The 21181-nt window shown below is 39.9% G+C and overlaps 1 protein-coding gene across 8 annotated transcripts in view; it reads left to right on the top strand.

Annotated features, from left to right (window-relative positions):
• Positions 1–21181, top strand: part of TNNI3K (TNNI3 interacting kinase) — a 372046-nt gene that overhangs the window by 344344 nt on the left and 6521 nt on the right. For 7 of the 8 annotated variants that reach the window (XM_002715920.5, NM_001204807.2, XM_051856121.2 and 4 more), the window contains one exon: positions 19371–19450. The exons of the other annotated variant lie outside the window; for it this stretch is intronic. In XM_002715920.5, coding sequence (XP_002715966.1) covers positions 19371–19450 — 80 coding nt within the window. The remainder of the gene's footprint in view (positions 1–19370; positions 19451–21181) is intronic. 8 annotated transcript variants of the gene reach the window in all.

Raw genomic sequence — 21181 nt, 5'->3', positions numbered from 1 at the left:
GCTTTTAATTCACTCAGTCGTGAACAGAGGTGTCATGCAGAGGAAATCAAGGGAAGCTTCCATCATCCTCCAGGTTCCTGTGACAGTGTATGTGTTAGGAAGGGGAGGAGTCCCTTTGTGGAAGGACGTTTTATCTGTGCTCTAGGTGCCCTGACAAGACAGAGTGTGTTCCTATCCATATTTCCCCTTTGGGCAACAACTCAAACCTCAGCTTCAACTTCAAGACATTTTTATTTATTTATTTTTTAATTTTTTAAAATTTTTTGACAGGCAGAGTGGACAGTGAGGGAGAGAGACAGAGAGAAAGGTCTTCCTTTTCTGTTGGTTCACCCCCTAATGGCCACTGCGGCCGGCGCACTGCAACAGGCATACCGCGCTGATCCGATGGCAGGAGCCAGGTACTTCTCCTGGTCTCCCATGGGGTGCAGGGCCCAAGCACTTGGGCTATCCTCTACTGCCTTCCCTGGCCACAGCAGAGAGCTGGCCTGGAAGAGGAACAACCAGGACAGAATCCGGCACCCCGATCAGGACTAGAACCTGGTGTGCCGGCGCTGCAGCTGAAGGATTAGCCTATTGAGCCGCGGCGCCGGCCTCAAGACATTTTTAGACAACTTCCTCTTTCCATTACCACAGGGGTTTGCAAAGGTAATATTAGAGTATTATGGAGGTTGTATAGAGTAGTAAGTTTAAGCACACCGTCCCAGTTGAGCTTACATGTGTTCTCATTCTTGCAATGTCATTAACTCTATGTGATCTTGGACAAGCTAACCACCCTCTTTCTACTTGCATTCGCATCAATAAAATGGGGTAATAATAGTATTTATGTCATGGCTGTTGTGAGGATTAAATGAAACAATTTATATAAATCATTTAAGACAAGGTTTGGCAGATAGTTGTTGCTTAATAAATATTCACCATTTTATGCAGTATATATTCCAATATATTAAATCCCTACACATGGGTATTATGTATGCATGTGTGTGTGTATTCTAAATTAAATGCTGCTGTTTCCACAAAATCTTTTTCATTTCCTTTGTTTGGCAAAAGGTGGGTAAGAACCTACTATATTCTAGACACGGGAACACAGTGATTGGTAAGATGGACCCAGTCCCAGGCCTCACAGAGTTGGTGAACGGGCCATTTCAGCCACGTGTGATAAATTTTATGATAAGAGGGGCACAGGGTCTAATAAATGAATACATGAATGAATAAATGGAAGAGTGAATCTTCCTAACCATTTCTGCTTAAATGTTAAGTGTTTTGATCTCTGAGAATAAGTCTGAATTTCTTTAGAATCTGTGCTATTCTATTCATAATGCCACTTCTGCTATGAATTATAACTACTCCAAAGCCCTGAGTGATGCTGGGTCTGCATCCAACTGTTGTTAATCTTCTAAACAGGTAGCTGAGACCCAGCTAGAGCAAAGAAAAAGAAAAAATCCAGATGAGGGAGATATGTATATCAATATCCTTCCATTGATAGATGGCAGGAAGTAATTACTATCTGCCTTGTTTCCTACCCTTCTCACTTTTGCAGTGCTCTCATGCTGAGATGCACTGGTCAGGATCAGGAATTGTTGGGTTTTTTTGTTTTTGTTTTTTGTTTTGTTTTTTGTTTTTGTTTTTGTTTTTGTTTTTTAGCAAGCTGGTTCAGGCTCTATTGGGAAGTTAATATAGCAGGTGAAGCATTTGGGGCGGTGATGAATCGAGGCCAGACACAAATAGAAGGCGGTGGACTCGAGGGCTTCAAAGAGAGACATTCAGGGCAGTCTGCTCTTGGAGCTGCGCCTCGCACTTGCTAAGAGCCGGAATCTGAAGGAGGCAGCTGCTGCAAATGTGCATAAATAAAAGGAAGCGAGTGCCTCACGTTCCTATGGGAACCTGCAGCAGCTCAGATTACCCATTCCCCAGACATGATTTCCTTTCAGCTTGGTGTCTCATATTAAAAGGTAGACCAAGAGGTACACTTCCAGAGTGGTGCCTGGGGGATATTTGTAGTAGGAGTTGCATGACTAATTCTCTCAACACAGTATAGAAGACTTACTCCTGAGGGTATTATACATTTAAAAAAGCATGTGAAAGAAGGAACCTATCTTTTTACCACATATCCCAAAAATGCAAGTGGTTGTTTTTCTTGTGCCTAAACAGTGTGTCTAAGTGTGTGTGTGCATGTAAAATATCAGAGAAAGCAATCTCAAACAACATTCTTCTATTTCTGATTGGAATATTGATTGTGTGATTCAAATATGAATTAAAATGAGCATTTTTCTTAGATTCAAAATCTGCTGAATTTTTGCCTTAGCCCCTGGCTTTAGCAGAAAGTTTGCTTGTAGAGAGAATTCAAGATGAGACTGTGAATACATGAAATCCAGCACTGCATGATCCAAAGCTTCAATACATTCATGATCAGAAACCTGAATTGCTAACTCTAAGCCCAATTGTCCACTGGAAATTGAAAAATACAATTTACTAATGAGAGAGAAGAACCCCATGCATTCACTCCAGCAGATCACGGGTTTTCTATAATATGGCCACAGTGTGCAGCAAGAAAACAAGGAGCCACAGTGTGTTCCGCCTAATCCTTCTCGGCCTTCTTAACTGGCCAGGTGATCTCAGTGAATTTCCTGGCCTGCCTGCCCCTCAGTTCCTTCATGGAAAAAAAAAATGGTAATAATCAATCCCACATGGTTGCTGGGAAGATTAAATAAGAATTGTATGTGAAATAAATATTTTCACAGTTATGATTTCAAAAAATGCTTTTGTAGACATCGGTTCAATTGATATTTTCAAGAAACATGGATTTGCAAAGACAGGTGTCATTGAATTGTGAGTGGTATATTCTCTAAGTCACATATCTGCGAGAGCAAGGCAATTCTACAAAGCCACAGTGTCCAAGGCACAAATGAACTTGGCGTTCTTGCTTTCACCGGATAAGTGTTTTTGCAAAGCACTGTTATTTCACAAAAGCCTAATAGTGGCCAGCCACACCCACAATTTTTGTGGCAATATCCACAAAACCTCCAGGGAAGTCTTCTATGAGAAAATCTTTAAAACACAGGAACTGTGGTGATTGTTATAAAAAGTGTTTCGAAGCATTCAGGAGAGAGGGTGATCTCTGCCCCCTGCAGCTGGTTATGGAAACACATGGAAGAGAGGCCTTTGTGGGAGTGCCAGGAATAACAGAAGCTTAACCCTTTCAAGAGCAGGGTGCAATCCCTCTGACACCGTATGGACTCTAGGGTTGCTGTGTGGTCCCCTGGCTGTGGCCAGTGCTAGTGTAAGACCACCCTGGTGACTCACTGTAGGTCCTCCACAGAACCATTTCTTATTTTAAAAATTATACAGGTAAATGCTTTAGCAAAAGGATACTTAAGTGTATTCCAGAAGTAAGCTCATATAAGATTTTCCATTTTTCTCAGATCTGGGGGCTTTGAGCATTCTTTTTTAATGACTTATTTAATTTATCTCTTTGTGACAGAGAGATCTTACATCCACAGGTTCAATCCCCAAATGATCACAACAGCTGGGGCTGGGCCAGGCTGAAGCCAAGAGCTTGGAATTCCATCTGGCTCTCCCACGTGGATAGCTGGGCCCTAAGCCACTTGGGCTATCTTCTGCTGGCTTCACAGGAAGCTAGACCAGAAGTGAAGCAGCTGAGACTCCATCTGCACTCATCTGAGATGTCGTTGTCCCAGGCAGTGACTTAACCTGCTGCACCACAGTTCCGGCTCCAGCCATGGGCATTCATCGTCTACTTTATTCACTTAGCAAATATATATACTAGACTCTGCAGATATAGCAGCAAAGAAAACAAACAAAGTAATCCCTTACCTTATGGTGTTTTTATTCTAGTGTAAGAGGAGTGAGAGACAATTTTTGGATTAAATCACATAGTATTTTCAAATAGAAATGGAGGTAGGGTATACACAAAAAGAGGTGGCTTGCAATTTTAAACAAATGAGTAGGGAAGGCCTCTCCAAGAAGATTACATCTTAGCAAAGTGAACAAAAAACCGCAGCCCACGGGACAGAGTGTTCCAGGCTGTGGGAACAGCAAGCATGTTCCCTGAGGTAGGAGCATATCTGTGAGTTCAGAGAATACAACGAGGAGGCCAGATGGAGTAAGATGCTCATGGGGGAAGAGTAATGGGAAATGAAGTGGAAAAACAAGGGCACCAGGCCAGGAATTGAACATTTACTGAAATTGAGACACATGTGGGACTTCGGGCTGAGAAGTGACACCATTTGGGTCCTTCCTAACAAGATCCCCTTGGATGAAGTACTTTGGAATCAAGAGGAAAAGTTGTCAATTCACTGACTTCTATTCATTTAATTAATTAATAAAAATTTTATTTAGTATATACTATGAGTTAGGTACCAGAAGAGACAGACAAGCAAAAAAGTAATGATGAATCATTGTGATAGAATGCTAAAGAGGGTACCTAAGCAGGTATTGGAGAGGGAGGAAGCCGAGACCTGAAAGATAAGTGGCAGGATCCAGTGGAAGAAGAAAAGTGCTGCAAGCAGAAGTGGTAACGATCTGAGAATTATAACAGCAATAATAAAATGTCTGATATTTATGGAACATCTCCTGATTTGCTAGGCATTCTCAGCACTTTACATGCACATCATTTCGTATGATTCCAACAAGGACAGATGTGTATGACAGGCACTATTTTTGTCCTCACAGTACAGAGGAGGAAAATGAGGCAGAGGAAGGTAAAGGAATTTGCTCAAGAGCGAGAGCTGGGAAGTGGAGGTGCTAGGACTGGAAACCTGGCTTGGAACTCAGACTCTATATTCCTAACCGCTTGGCCAATGTGCACAGAGCAGCTGGGGCTGAGAGATGAGGTTAGAGAAATGACCGGGAGTTCAGTTCAATCAAATTCGTTTTCAAACTATGTTTTGAGTGTAAACTCTGTGCCAGACCCCAATTGCCAGGGCTGTGGAGATAAATAACAAAACATGGCTCCTGTCCTAAAGGAGCATCCTTTCTACTGGGCCAACCATCTAGGCTTAGTAAATACCAATATAAAAATGGTCATGGAGGTCTAGCTGTGCAGAAGGCCACAGAGCACTCCTTACAGAAGCCAGTCATGTTCCTGCCAACACAGAAGGCAGAGCAGTGGTTGGCTCAGCAGGAAATGTCAAACCCTGGGCTGCCCCAGAATTCAAAGAAGCATCACAGCATATCATGCCAGCGTAGAGTAACAGCCCCCACATTCCTGGCAGGAGAAGAGACTTTCGAGGAGAAAAAGGCACCCCCACAACATAATACCATTTTGTTATTCAGGGTCTGACAGCCAAGAATACACAGAGGAGGAGAGAAAACTTGAGTGTTGTGTGATGAGGCAAAAGGTCCCAGAGGTTTGGTATACATTCACTTAAAACAAAAACAAAAAAAAAAATTGCTTGTAATTTTGTAATCTCCTTCGGGTGTTTCAAATGGTTTGTGAAGATCAATGTTCTGCATGTTCAAAGACTTTAGGGAGTTTTAAACCCTTCCCATTCAAACTGGTCTGTCATAAAGAACAAAGGAACATGGAATTTCTTGCAGGGATCTGAATTCACACAAAGGAGCCCAGAGATCTAAGATCAACAAAGATGGCCTTTGAACTTTCCTGGATCCTAAAGGGGAAAAGAATATGTATTGCTCTGTAGGCTCCTATCTAGTTGCTGCTTTTATCTTCCATCAATAAAACTGATTTTCTGATTTTTATTTATGTAACCTACCCAGTGGCCGTTAATATAAGTAATGGTTAAAAGCTTGGGTTCACATGGACCTGAGTTCAAATTCAAGTTCTACCACTTAGAAACCCTATGACCTTGGGCAAGCTGGTTGAACTCTCCAAGTCTCAAATTTCTCATGTATAAGATAAAAAGAATATCACCTTTTTCAAAGGATTACATTGGAGTTTGTACATGTCTACTATATGGTCAACACTAAATAAACATAGGAAGTGCATTTTTTTCTGTTTTTCCACTAGCTCATGTACTTTAGTCTTTAGCAGTCATCTTTCGGGAGAAGATACAAAAATGGAAGATGAATTGAAATGCTACTTTCACTGAGATTGCATTATTTGGCCCAAAGGTGGAAGGAAGCATAGGAGAGCAACACGTGTAGGATTTATCTGCTGCTTTAAAGGAGAGATTGGTAAACTACAGCCCATGGCCAAATCCCACTCTATGTTATTTTCTAAATTTTATTGTAAAGTAGCCTCACTTGGTTTACACAGTGTCTATGGCTGTAAGAGTTGAGTAGTTGCTGCAGGGACCATATTGGTCCACAAACCTTAAAATACTGACCGTCTTGCTCTTTCAGAGAAAAGTTGCCTGACCCCTGCCTTAGAAACTTTAAAAATTAATTTTTAAGTCACAGAAACTGTATAAAGTGGCAGCTCATTTTCACATGGAAGAGTATGAAGAGTCCCTTCAAGAAATTTGTGTATTTAGCTAATGACAAGGGCAGTGTTAGGTGCCAGACGTACAAAGACTCAAAGGCAGGGTTCTAATCCCACAAAGACCCCACCTCCAGCTTGGATACAGAAGGATACAGCTCATTGCGAAGTGAGACAAGATCTGTGTGAATGATGAGCAAGTGGATGGAGTAGCATTGAAGCCACTGTGGCTCCGTCCACCTCCATTTGACCACCACAGAAGAGGCACAAATGCATGGGAGCTCTCATTGTCCTCTTGTTCATGATGTGAATCTGTGAGACTGCACTGAGGACACCTAACGAGGAATCATTCTGGGACCTTTTTGGCAATGGTGTAAGGATGGGATGGGTTGAGGAGGAGATAGGAACAGGGAACGTGCTAAGGAGGCTGCTGCTCTAGTACATGTCACAACAGTTTGAGTGGTAGCTCAAGAAATGGAAAGTGGTCAACCAATGACCATAAACTTTATTTGAAAAAACCAGAATTAAACAGGCCCAGATATACATGAGTGAAGTAGCAAGGAAGGACTCATCCACTCATTCATTCAGTTATTCATTTAATCCACATGTATTTGGTGCCTTGTACAAGATAATTGGTTTAGTCAACAGGGATCAAGACACAGTACTTAATAAGAAGTACAAGTCTACCTCTGTTCCTATGTGATTTGCATTGTAGTTGGGGGAGGTAAGACATTTTATTTTTGTTTCTTTCTAAAACAGACCATGAGACAGTAATTTATAAGTTAGGTGTAAATTACTCTTGGAATGTGTGATTTAAAGAAATGTAGTACAGCAAAGGGAAGGAAGGAAAGTAAATATATGATGTGTTGATGAGTAAGCCACTGTTGTGGCCAACTGAGACCTAACCTCACCTTGTGCCCTAAGGGTATAGAACATGCTCTGGAATTTCCCAGTGGGAGCAAGGAAACTGAAGTACTTACCCACCAACTCTTATCCCTGATTGATTGTGTGTGTGGGAGGGAGCATTAACTTACCTCTCTAATGAACAGGGCCAAATACAGAAAAACATGAGCAGATATAGAAACCTCCGAAGATAACTCCCAAAGTAGATCAAGACTCACAGGCAAAGCACTAAGTGTCTGCAATATAAGAGATAAACAATGAATAAATATGCAAGAAAACAGAGTTGGCAATACATGCTATTCAAACAATTAAAACAGGTTGATGAGATGAAAAGTGACTGGAAGACTAGCTTAGATAGAGTAGTGACTAACAAAAACAATTCTGCCATTGGAATACCCTAGAAAATACATTCAGTCAGCACAGAATTCCTAAGGCAGGAAAAAAAAGAGGAGAAATAGGAGGCCATGGTGGTGGTTGGAGGGGAGGAAGCAGAGGGAGGGTGGTACAGGATGAAGTCCCATAAGTAGTAGAGGTCAGGCCATGGGGGCTTTGTGAGCTAGGACAGTGTTAGGATTTTGTTATATGTGTTAGGCAGTCACTGAGAGATTTTAATCAAGGGTGAGATATGAACTGATTTACATTTGTAAAAGCTCATCCTTGCTACTTTTTCCCCCTTCCTTTCTTGAATGATTTAGTCCAAAAGCCATTAGACAAGGCTAAACAAAATTGACTTTGCCACTGAGCGTGGATCATGATGTCAGCATCCAATTAGGGTATGGAAAATGACCATATATGGAGGGTGGGAGTACCAATGAACACTATCTGGCACGAGGTATCAGAAAGTGAGAGGAAAGGTTTTCCATAGAGGGATTGCCCTACCAGGGTTCTAGAGCCTTGTAGGAAGGCACCCATGAGAGCAGTGTTGGAAGCAGTGGCCCTACCTGGGATATTGGGGTTCAAATGGTGAGGAAGATTCCATACAGAGTAGTGGCCACTGTGTTTTTTTGCAGGCTGAGGACATTATACGTATGAAAAAGGAGAGTACTAGAATGAACCCTGTGGTGTTGAATTGCAATTTGACAGAGAGGAAAACATTATAAATGTGTCTAAATATATGTGTAGACCCATATCTGTTCTCTAGCTTTGTCTGTTTTGTGAGAGGACCTGGGAGGAGCAAAATTTCAACAGCAAGGAGGCGACCAACAGCATGCCCAACTCCAAGACTTGAAGAAATGGCAGACTTAGGACAAGCACAAGAAATAGGAAATGAGCCTAGAACATCTTGTGCAGAAAGAGAAGAGAGGTACAAAGACAGAGAGTTACACGTCAAAGGGACTGCTTGAAGGTGCTCAACCTGGCCAACTATGATATGGTTTGGGAGTCAAAATAATGACAATGCTATTATAATTCATTGAAGAGAATGGTAACGGAAGTCCATGTAGGTATAAATAAAGGTGGAAATTGAAATTTGGTTGAAGTAGGGGAAATTTATAGAGTCTCAAAGCAACTCCCCACAAAAAACTTATTAATTACATACATAAAAGGGGCAATTTTATAGTGAAGAAGCCTGTCAGACACCACCTTAATCAAGTAATCCAAATTAACAATACAATAATGGGACAAATCACAATATGAGATACAATGAAAAGAACACAGCAGCACCTCTGTGATACTTCCCACCATAGATGCATAATTTGAATCTAATCATAAGGAAACCTTAGATAAAACCAAATTGAAAGGCATTCTGCAAAATTACTAGCTTGTCATCTTCAAAAATGTCAAGGTTATGAAATTCTAGTAAAGACTGGGAAACTGTTCCAGATTGAAAGAGATTAAAGAAACATGACAACTAAATACAGCATGTGATTCTGAATTGGATCCTTCTGCTATAAAGAGCATTACTGAGATAACTGGCAAGACTTGAATGTGGTTTCAGAGTAGACGGTAGAATCAAATGGTTGTATTGTGGTTATACAAGAGACTGGCTTTATTTCAGGAATATGGTACACTAACATATTTGGGAAATCTTAGACCTTAGATGGGCAACTTACACTCAAATGGTTTGGAAGGAAGTAGTCATGTCACTGTAACAACTTCCATAATGTTTGAGATTGTTTCAAAATGAAAAGTTAAAAGCGTTGATATTCACTGCAGCCATTTGATTGCAGGGTCTTTCCACAATACCCTATTTTGCTTTGTTCACAGGTCCCTCCTCCTCTTTTGAGACCTTGTTTGGCATTCTTTCCTTCTGATGGTGGGGTTGGGGGGATGTCCTTCACAGTCTGCACCATTGTCCCCTGTATTGAGTTTCTTTGTATATGTCTACCTTTCTTTTCATCTCAGAGGGTGGAGTCATGTCTATGTCCTTAGGAACGCAGCACAACTCCTGCCATTGTGTTCAACAAACAACCATGAAGAGAGGGAGAAAGACAAAGTAACAGACCTAAAATTCGAGAATTGTTTCTAGAGTCAACACAGTTAAACTGGAAAACCAGAAGATTTGGCTACTGCTTGGCCTACATATGAAATGCAGCAGTGTGACCTTGAACAATATTTAGATGCTTTTGAGCCTCTACTGCCTCAATGTACATGAGTTGCTAGGTAGAACGAAGGTAATAAGGGTTCTAAAGCATCTAGTAGAATCCCTGACACTTAGCTAGGATGCAATAAAATTTGGTTTCCCATTTCTCTTTAAAAATAAAAATGAAAACCATCAAATATTGCAATTTTAGAATTTTGGGTTTTTTTCCTGGATCACTATGTCCTTGATATATGAACTTAGATAAACTATTTCACTTTTCACTGCCTCAGTTTCTTCTTGGTGTGAGTTTTAGGTTCTCATGCTACTAACATCTCTTAGTTCTAAAAGGTTAAATGCATTCCATTTGTTGTTTGTTGTTGGACGACAGTGCAGAAGGTGAGGGATGTGAAACACTTTGCTGTATTTAAACATGTTCATCAGTTTTAGCAGTCAGGACATGCAAGGCCACCTCCCACTGGTTTATAGAACTGACTCCCTTAGACCCGCTTAAATTAGTAGGTAAATTGAGAGGTGGGCCTATTGTGTTAGGATACTATTGAGCACATTAATAATTTATGAGCCATAAAGGAATTAGCACATTAGCACACACTTTAAGTTCTCTCTGCATTTTTCCTTATTCATAATTCTTTGCCTAATTGCTTTTTCCTTTAAAAATGGGGGAGCTGAGACCTTGGATATTTGCCTAATGGCTCAAGCAGAGCCATGACCTGGTTGCCAAGTCTTTCATTCCTTTTATAGCTTGGGGACATTTGCCATTGAAAGAAAACTGATGGGTTTGATTTTCCTGAAAGAGATATTTTGCACTGACCTCTAACCCCATTAAATGCTTTGGCCGTTGCCCACTCACTGTAATGGGAGTAATAAATTTGCTTTAATTTAGGACATTGTCAAGTAGAATATATTGACAAAAATAATGTTTTGAAAACAACCAGGATGAAATCATGAATAAATAAATATGCTGGACTTAAAAGATAAATCAGCGAATACTTATTCACAAGAGTCTCACTGGACGATTTCAAAGTTAGGCCAAAGGTGTTCCCATTCTAATAAAAATGTCATCTTACTCTTTAGACCAGAGGAAAAGTGGGCTGCATAGAAAGACATTGCAAAGCCCCGCAAAGCATTTATCCCTTATGACAGATCTGTTTTAAATAGACCTATTTGTTTTCAGCTAAATGCCAAAAGGATCAGCCAGATGACTCTCGTAGCCTTTTCTATGGCAAGGCGTTTGTTTTCCTAGTATAAATACCTTTATTAGACATTGCAGCAGACTGTTTTGCCACCTTTTCTTTGTATTAGTTTCTTAGATTGGTGTCAAGGAACAGAAATTCTGTCTCCATCTGATCTGAGTGTGTTTCCTTTGGAGTGAAAGAAATGACCGCTAACTTAAGAGTACTCCTCTTGAAGAACAGGACTAAGGGTGCACCTGGCATTGATCCTTGTGCTCATATTCTCACAGAGGTAACATCGTTATGATAGATGGCAAAACAGTACTGTAAACTACAAAACAAATTTACAAGAAAGACATCAGATGATGTTTCCTTATGCAAAGTCCAAAGGGCTATATCTTCCAGGGTACAGTGGTTTGAGGGCTTTGTTAGTTGTATAACAACTAATTGGACCAATTTGAGTGGGAGAAAATCTTGCCTGAAGTCTTCAATCCACTCATATCCTAGTGGTTTTCTGTTCAACATAGCCAGGGTTGTTGTTTAGGAAGATTAAACCAATACATGCAGCGTAGACAACCTTGTACAAGGTGAGAATGCTGAGGAGAATAGTAAGCATCTCATTTAGAAAGTTTACTTTGTGTGTATCCAATGTTTTCACAGTACTTTTAGGAGATGGGGGAAGTAAAGGTTTGATAGACAAAAAATATAATTTTAAAAAATCAAATAAGACATAAGAAAGCTGTTTCTGCTTTTGCTGTGATTTGAAGAGATTTTCTTTATGAGGAATTTCGTGCTCATTTTTACATACAAAGGATACAATACTCTGTCACTTCTGACTAGTTCCTAAATGTTTACAGAAAAGTAGTGTGATGTGTGCTGCCGTTTAGCATAATGCATTCTGGTAGAAAGCACATGGACCAGAAGTCTGGAAACTTTTTGTTCAACTTCTGCCTTTGCCCTCTTACTAGCTCTGACAGTTTATGCAAGTATTCAAACTTTCTGAGTCTGACTTCCACACTCATAGAATGGAAGTAAAATTCATACTTTCCAGACAAGTCATGAAGGGTTTGGAAAAATATTACAAACTAGTCAATAGAAAAGAATGTGCCAGTTTTAAAGCTTTCTGTAAGTAGAAATTATTATTATTACATCATTATGATGGAACTGAACTACATTTCTTCATTTTTATTCAGTTATTTTAATCTCATCCTGTCAAGCCTTGAAGAATAGTATTTGTCTGATAAAAATCACAAAATCAAAGTTTCCAACTCTGCAAAAGTCACACTCAGTAGAATGTGATTTTTTTAAGGGTTTCTTTTGGACTGGTTAACTATCTGAAGTCTCCTTTGGAATGTAATTCAAACAGAAGCAATTATGGCACTAGAAAATACTTTGAGAATTCATGAAATCCCACAGCCAAAACCATGATTCATTGCTCCAATACCAAAAGCATTTGGCAGGCTATGTTTTGGAAGCCACAACACTGTCTGCTTTCTAGGTTCTAAATGGGGCCATTTGGATTCGTTGTGACATTGCCTGAGCCCGGTACACTGGGGAGAGAGAACTAGTATTCCCCAGTCTCCTCTGACAGTGTTTTCCTTATTTCATCTTGGGCCTGGCATAACAATACAGCTTTCTGGGTTAAGAGGTCACATTGATTTAGGGGTCCTCCTACCTCTCCAGCACTTTACCATGAATATTCTACAAAATTTATATGAAAACCTTCGTGAACCAGCTCTGGATTTCCCAGCACCAGGCTTGCACAGACTGTCATTCAGATCTTTAATGACGGGTTTATGTGAAAGTGCTTTCCCCACACTTTCCTCTGCTTCATCTTGGAAGGCAATGTGGTTCTTCCTTTGAAATGGAGCACTAAAAGAGAGGGTTCCTTCAGGCAAATTGCACAGTTCAGTTTCTACCTCAAATAAAACGCAGATAGAAAAAAGCTGCAAACACCACCCTGAGTAATAGCGGTAATGTATAGCCAGGTTTGCCACGGCACGTGTGTGAAAACTAGGCACTCGGCCTTGGCCAAATGTCAACCACGGCAGATAAGAAAGATAACAATCTTCTGCCTGTGTGAGAACTGTGTGATTTCACCTTGCATTTCTAGTGTGCCAAAGAGAGCTTCTCAAAGTCTACACGATTTATGAATACCTTTTACAAATTTATTTATTTATATTTATTTGAAAGGCAAAGAGAGGGATAATCTTCCATCTGCTGGCTCACTCCCCAGATACAACAGTTGGGACCAGGGTAAACCCTGGAACTCAATCTGGGTCTCCCTTATGTGTGACAGGGACCCCAAGTACTTGAGTCATCACCCACTTCCGTACATTAGCTAAAAGCTGGAATGCTCGATGGAGCCAAGACTTTGACCCAGGCACTCTGATATGAGATGTGGGCATTCCAAGTGTCCTGGCCATTGTGCCAAATGCCCACCCCTGAATTACACATGCCTTCTAAAGGATCATAAAAGGTAAGAACTGGAGGGAACTAGGACAGGTTGTGACTTCCATGGACCCTAGGTCCCCCTGTACCACCTTCAGCTTTAGCTGAAAACACTTCTAGGGATGGGATGGTACCCCCTTCTGAAACAGCTCAGTTTCTTTTTGGAAAACAATAACCCTAATTATTCTCAGTGTCTAAGGCTCAACTTAACTCTGTGATGATGTCATCTATAGGAGCTGAAACAGACATCAAATCTCTATCAGTTCTGGATATTTAGCCTGTAACAATTCAGTATAACCACTTTTCATCTGACATGAATCTCTGCTTCTGACTTACAAATAAGGTGGAGGAAACTTGGTCCAACACCTTGCTGGAATCCAGATATGTATTCTAGACTATGGCTTTCCCCTTCATATTTATCTTCAAAAAGAAAGAAAGCAAATCTAATGTGAGGTTTATTTCCCACAGTGTACCTATGATAGCTTCTAGTAACCAGTATTTGCTTTTTAAGTACTCAAAAAGCCCCTATGTTTCAATCATTCTTTTCCAGAGTTTTGCCTAAAATGTTTAATAACCTACTGGCTTATTTGCAGCCTCTGCGTTATCTCAGCATTGGAGAGTTGAGACTATATTTGGATATATTCTGTCTTCTAGCACTCTCCCCATTCTTGTCACCCTTCTATAATCTTATGTACATGTTTATTTCCTTCTCAATGAATAATATTTTTGCCTAATGTCCTTAGCATGAGTGTCATTATCTCTGCATTTACTTCATCAAACATAATCTCATATTATCATTAGTTTTGAGTATCTTGGTTGTTCATTCACAGACAATATGACTATTTGCAAACAGGATAAGATTGTTCTGACAAGCCAAAACTTACATGGCATGTGCACACAGAAATAAAGATTATATATTGTGGATTTGGGTTTGAATAGGCCTAATTAGTACATAATCTACCATGAAGTTTATGCCCTTAGAACATTGATGAAGAAGCAAGAAATATTCTTAAATTTTGGTTTTATTCTTCATTCTGGATACATTGCTTGTTTCCTCATGTACCTTTGTAAGAAAGTAATGCTGATGATTGCATTTATCTTTACATATACATCACAGAGTTCATCTGAATTCTATACCCTAAAATTACACTTCTCAGTGTTAAAATAACATATATAAATATAATGTGGTAGTTTGAAAAAACTAACCTAAACACTATCTTATTTTTATAACAGAAAATTTCATTCCACACTCACAAAATATATACATGAAAAGCTTCCCATATAGTGTTATCTATCATTCATGTATTTACCTATCTATGATATATTTCATCCTTTTAGTGTAAAAAGACTACCTAGTTGACCAGCAATATGGAAATATTGCAAAATTGAGTGGTTTGCTTACCTGCCATTAGGCCACATTTACTTTCATTGAATTCATGGGGGCAGCTGCATCACTGGAAGTGTCTTATTTTTGCTGACCACAACTTCAGCAGAGGTCCTGCCATATCTCTAACTCTTGGCTCCTGTGGTGAAGTCTGGATGCACCTGGGTTGAAAACAACTAGTTCCATTGGTAGGGATCTGGTTTCTTCTGTTTTGTTTGATCTGGGTATACTTAGCCTCCATCTGTCTGTCATCCTAGAACAGTGTCCAGAGATAGGTGGTTATCTCCTGGGAAGGAAGGTTAAGTCTCCTGGCATGAATTCCATTCAGCAACTGAACAAGCAGGGTGGTTTGGAGATGGGCTTTTATTCACAGGAAACCAGATAGCCATTTGGGTGATAAAATATTTATTCCCTATTATCTTGCTGTTGCCAAGACTACTGCATGTAACACTTTTCTTAAAAGGAGACAGAATGCTAAAAGGATTACACATTTTTAATAGGAAAAATTTTATTTTGAAAAATATCTTGTGTAACATTCTATTGTTCAGAACTAGGTATAGTTTACCACTTAATGTTGATTGAAAGCATGTCATGTCTTCCTTTAAACCAATACCTTTTCTGTTTCTTTTTAATCATTGCTTTCTTCTATGAGCCATCTTTAACTTTATAGCTTGAGGAAGTGAGGCTAAATTGTTCTTAAGGCAGCTAAGGGAACTAATTGGTACAAACTAGGGTTAGCTTTCAGTAAAAATTTGACATCTGTACATGGATATTTTGAAATAACTTCATTTTATTTAACATATTTTTAGCTATTTACAGAGTACTGGGTACTCATAGTAGCTTCTAGTAATCAGTACTTTTTCTTAAGTGTGCAAGAAACCTGTGTTTTAATCATCCCTCCCTGGAATTTTACCTGGAATGTGTATTAACCAACTAGTTTAGTTTGTAAGGTTCTGTCTTATTCCCACTTTGGGAGTATAGTATCCAAAGATCTTAAAAATAATCTCCAACCTCCAGAAACTGTTTAATGGGATTCATTAGCAAACAAACACACAGCATTATACACCAAGCAGGTTCTGATAAGCACTGTGTTGGAAGTACAAAGTAGTAGAGGGGTATGGAAGAGGAAGTGATTAATTCTGACTGGGGGTTTCCAGAAGGTCTTCAAGGAAGATGTTAACCTTGATCCAGGTATTGAAAAATAATAAAAGGAGATAACATTTGTTGAGTGCTTACCAAATGCCAACAGCTTTAAACTTACTGGCCCTTTTCATTCTCGTGATTAACCTTTTAAGCTAAGTCTTGTTGTAAATTTTGTTTTACAGTACACAAGCAAAGCACAGAATAGTTAAATAACTTGACAAAGGTCTGCAGTAGTAAGTGATGGAGTTAGGTTCAAATTAAGGAGTCTAACACAAGAATATTCATTTTTTATCTATTTTCATTTTTTAATTTATTAACATAAAGACAACAGATTTCATGTATTTCATTGGTACAATTCTAAGAGAAACATGCTTTCCTCCCTCTGGCTTTCTGTCCCTCAATCTCTTTCATTCTTTCCTTTCTTTTTTTTCTATAATTTTTGCAAAAACATAATTTCAGTCCACTCTATAATCATACATTTAATGCACCACTAACCATAATATTCAAAAGTAAAAAGTAGAACGACCACAGTTCCACAGGAATAAAAACAAAGGCTAAAAACAACAATCAAATCACGAGGTGTCCATTTTACTCCTATATATTTTTGTACTCTGTGTTAACTACCACCTATCAGAAAAAAAAACATATGATATTTATCCTTTTGGGACTGGCTTACTTCACTTGCTCATTCTTAAGTACAACACCTTACTGTTTCCTTTCTGGATAAATGAAATGTTCACAAGCACATTCAAGCAGTGTAAGCATCTCAGTCACAATCATGGAAAAGAGAATATTCAGGAATGTTTGGAAAATCCAAAACTATTGCTGTGACTTGAACTTGGGAAAACCAAAGTTAAAGAATTGTAGAATACATAGAACACAAGTATCATTGGCTTACAGAGGGCTTGAACCAGCACCTTGAGGAACTGCAGGAGGAAGCAAGACAGTGTTGTATCAAGATTTTTATTACATAAGACCTTGTAGAGGAGACAATTGAGTGACTAGAAGGAAGCACATCATTTAGGAGTCTGTTAATTAACCAAATCCTTCAAAATTGTTTGTTGTCCTCTCCTATGTGTCAGATACCATTCTGAGTGTTGAGTTTATAACAGGAAAAAGTCTCCACCTTCATTATGTGCAAAGAATATACACAATATATAGTATAAAAATAAGCAAGCCAGTATTTAGTTTTGAAAGAGAGAAAAAGAGTGATGCAATGTGATGTGATAGAGGGTGACTAGGCAGACTAGTGGCAACACTGGAATGGTAGTAAGAGAAGACCTTGTTGAGAACTGAGGCCTAAATGAGAGGAACCAGTCATGAGTGAAGGAAGAACAAGGACTCAGCAAACTGTTCTCACTATCCAAGTGATCAATTTCTGTTCACAATTGATCATAATGATAGGACTAAGAGTCAAAGGGTCACATAAACAAGACTAGTGTCTGCAAATACTAACAGATAGAATAAAAAAGGAAGAGAATGATCCAACATGGGAAGTGGGATACACAACAGACTCATAGAATAGCGGATGTCCTAAACAGCACTCTGGCCTCAGAATCAGCCCTTAAGGCATGCGGATCCAGCTGAAAAGCCCATGAGAGTATTTCAGGCATGGAAAGCCAAGACACACTCTGGCAAAAAAAAAAAAAAAAAAAAAAAAAAAAAAAAACCTAAATGAAAGATCTCCGTGAGTGAGATCCCAGTGGAAAGAACAGGTCATCAAAGAAGGAAGTACCTTTCTCTGAAGGGAGGGAGGAGAGAACTTCCATTTTGACTATGACCTTGTCCAAATATGATCAGAGTCAGCAAACTCAAAAGGCTTCCATAGCTTTGGCAGCTCATGACAAGAGCCTAGGGTGATTACTGATGCCATAAACAAGAGTGTCAATTTGTTAAGTCAACAATAGGAGTCACTGTGCACTTACTCCTCATGTAGGATCTCTGTCTGTAATGTGCTGTACATTATGATTTAATGCTATAACTAGTACTCAAACAGTATTTTTCACTTTGTGTTTCTATGTGGGTGCAAACTGTTGAAATCTTTACTTAATATATGCTAAACTGATCTTCTGTATATAAAGAGAATCGAAAATGAATCTTGATGTGAATGGAAGGGGAGAGAGAGTGGGGGGTGGGAGGGAAGTAATGGTGGGGGAAGAACCATTGTAATCCATAAGCTGTACTTTGGAAATTATATTCATTAAATAAAAGTTAAAAAAAAAGAAAGAAGGTATCAAGAAATCCTGGAGGGATTAGATGAATATTGTAAAAAGTCTAAGTGTCAAGTGGATGGTACCAAGAAAAGGCAAGTGTCACCCAGCATCCAAACAGCCCTGCTTCACAGCCAGGAGCTGGGAATGGGGAGGTCCAGTTTGTGAATCAGATGGTGGAGTTGGTGGGGAACAGGACCAGCCAGCTGTACACATGAAACTCCTTGAGACACGTCCAGAGGTCAATGCTGTTAGTGGCAAAGTTACAAAGCTGACCAAGTCAAATAATGAGACAGTCACACAGGGAAAAAAACAGGACTCCCAAGGGGTCCCAGTGACAGGGCAACACTGAGAATTGGGAGAGTACATCTAATAGTCATCATGATGACTACACTGCCTCAGGACCACCCAAGGAGTAGAAAGAAAAAAAAAATTCAAGGAAAAATAAATGCTCCATGGACAAATCAGAGGGGAAAGCATCCTGTCACCAAAAGGAGCCAGCATCCTGTCTATGCAGTCAGGTCTGCTGTGGAGAAATGATAGCTAAGACTGTGACAAGTGCATGCATGAGATTCAATCAGTAACCAAAGAGCAAGTAGTATTCTACCAAATCTTGAACCGAAAACCATGGACAAAGCCATGAAGAAATGCAAAAAAGAGAAGGCTTATATCATGTAGCATGTGAACATTCATTAATAGTAAGGAGAATGAAGTCAACCAGTGTGGTTGCCTAGCCACCTCCATTGAGGAGCAGGTGAACACTCCACCTGGGGTCTAAAACATTTAGATGTGAATTCTAGATATGCTGTTTACCAAAGCTATAAAATAAATTACTCAATTATTAAAGTCTCAGTTTTATTATCTATAGAATGAGAGAAATGATACATTGCTAATACAGTATGACTACATATAGATGCTTAACACATAGGAATCAGAAATAAATATTATCTCTATCTTATAATAATTATAAGACTAACAATATCACTTGGGCTGTATTTCATTTACATTGGATCTTAGTTACTCTAATTAACTCGGAAGGCTTGCCTAACTAGTCAACTTATAACATTAAAACACCTTTACATCATATTGCCATTTCTCTGGGATCTATGCCTTATAAAAATGTTATTGCAAATTGCCACAGTATGAAGCTATGTATTGCATTGATTTCTAGTGCTAGACAATGTTCCTCTCAAGGCCTGTCATTGGAAGAGATGAAAAGAAGTCTTCAGTACTCACCCATTGACAAATATGGTAAGTTGACAGATTCTCTAGATTTATTAAGGAAAAGACTGCCAAGAAGATGATATCTATTTGTTACAAGGGATAAAACCTTGTATTTTTGAGCCGGCGCCGTGGCTCAATAGGCTAATCCTCCACCTTGCGGCGCCGGCACACCGGGTTCTAGTCCCGGTTGGGGCGCCGGATTCTGTCCCGGTTGCCCCTCTTCCAGGCCAGCTCTCTGCTATGGCCAGGGAGTGCAGTGGAGGATGGCCCAGGTGCTTGGGCCCTGCACCCCATGGGAGACCAGGAAAAGCACCTGGATCCTGGCTCCTGCCATCGGATCAGCGCGGTGCGCCGGCTGCAGCGGCGGCCATTGGAGGGTGATCCAACGGCAAAGGAAGACCTTTCTCTCTCTGTCTCTCTCTCTCACTGTCCACTCTGCCTGTCAAAAAAAAAAAAAAAAAAAAAAAACCTTGTATTTTTGGCCGGCGCCACGGCTCACTAGGCTAATCCTCCGCCTAGCGGCGCTGGCACACCGGATTCTGTCCCGGTTGCCCCTCTTCCAGGCCAGCTCTCTGCTGTGGCCAGGGAGTGCAGTGGAGGATGGCCCAAGTGCTTGGGCCCTGCACCCCATGGGAGACCAGGAGAAGTACCTGGCTCCTGCCATCGGATCAGCACGGTGCGCCGGCCGCAGCGCCTGAGCCGCGGCGGCCATTGGTGGGTGAACCAATGGCAAAGGAAGACCTTTCTCTCTGTCTCTCTCTCTGTGTCCACTCTGCCTGGTAAAAAAAAAAAAAAAAAAAAAAAAAATTTGTATTTTTTAATATCTGGAAATTACAGATACTTTAAAAATATTATTTTATAAAAATGCAAACTTTGATCTTGTAAGTCCTTTATAATTCTCCATTCTCCTTTAAGCCTCATTATGTATCTATGAGTGTGCGTGTGTGCATGTGAGTGTTCATGAGTTGAGAGCATATGTATGGGTATATGAGAGCATGTATGTGCATGTGAAGAGAAAGAACAACTTGTTTATTAAAATAATCCCCTGCTTCTTGTGAGATTCCAAACATTTTGTCACCATTTTGTTGAGTCCATTGCCTTTGAACTTCATGTTACGGGTGTATAGGTAGAGAGAAAAAAAAATGAAAAGGTGACTTGCCACAGTTGCATCATATGCTGGGGAAACCCTTCTCTTTAGCTAGCACCTACCGAGAAAACCTAAACCCAGCTCTTCCTTCAAACAGCTGGAGAGGAAGCCTGTGGCAAACCGGTGGGATCAGTGTTGTACAGGACTGCTTCAGAAAGAATGGAGAAAGCTCCTGGAAATAATGAAGAAAGTTCACGTGGGCTTCTGGGTGCCAGAGGGTGGACAAATGCCTTTCCCATAAGCTGCCATATGAGTGTGCCAGGGCTGTGACGTCCTTTCTCCAACCTTTAAGCCTGAGAAGCTTAATGTTTAATTGGAATTTTAGCACAATGGGCCCATTTATTCATGGCAACTACTTTCGATTATATGGAGGATTGAAAAAGTGTCTGTCAGAGATCAGATTTATTATAAGAGCTGGCTTCGGGGATAATAAATTGGATGATGTGCAGTAGCTGGTTCTCTGATACAAATGCCAATAGTCCCTGGAAACCCTTGACTTTGGGATCCTCATCAGTGTACCTCATCTGCAGATTCTCATTACTTAAGGCAACAAGAATCTTTTAAGAAAGAAAGAAAAAAATTGTTCTTGGTAGATGCAGACAAACTACAGG

This window comes from Oryctolagus cuniculus, chromosome 7 (assembly GCF_964237555.1).
Source record: "Oryctolagus cuniculus chromosome 7, mOryCun1.1, whole genome shotgun sequence".
Taxonomy (NCBI): domain Eukaryota; kingdom Metazoa; phylum Chordata; class Mammalia; order Lagomorpha; family Leporidae; genus Oryctolagus; species Oryctolagus cuniculus.
Note: the sequence above shows the minus strand (reverse complement) of the source record. Positions and strands in the feature narration are given on the sequence as shown.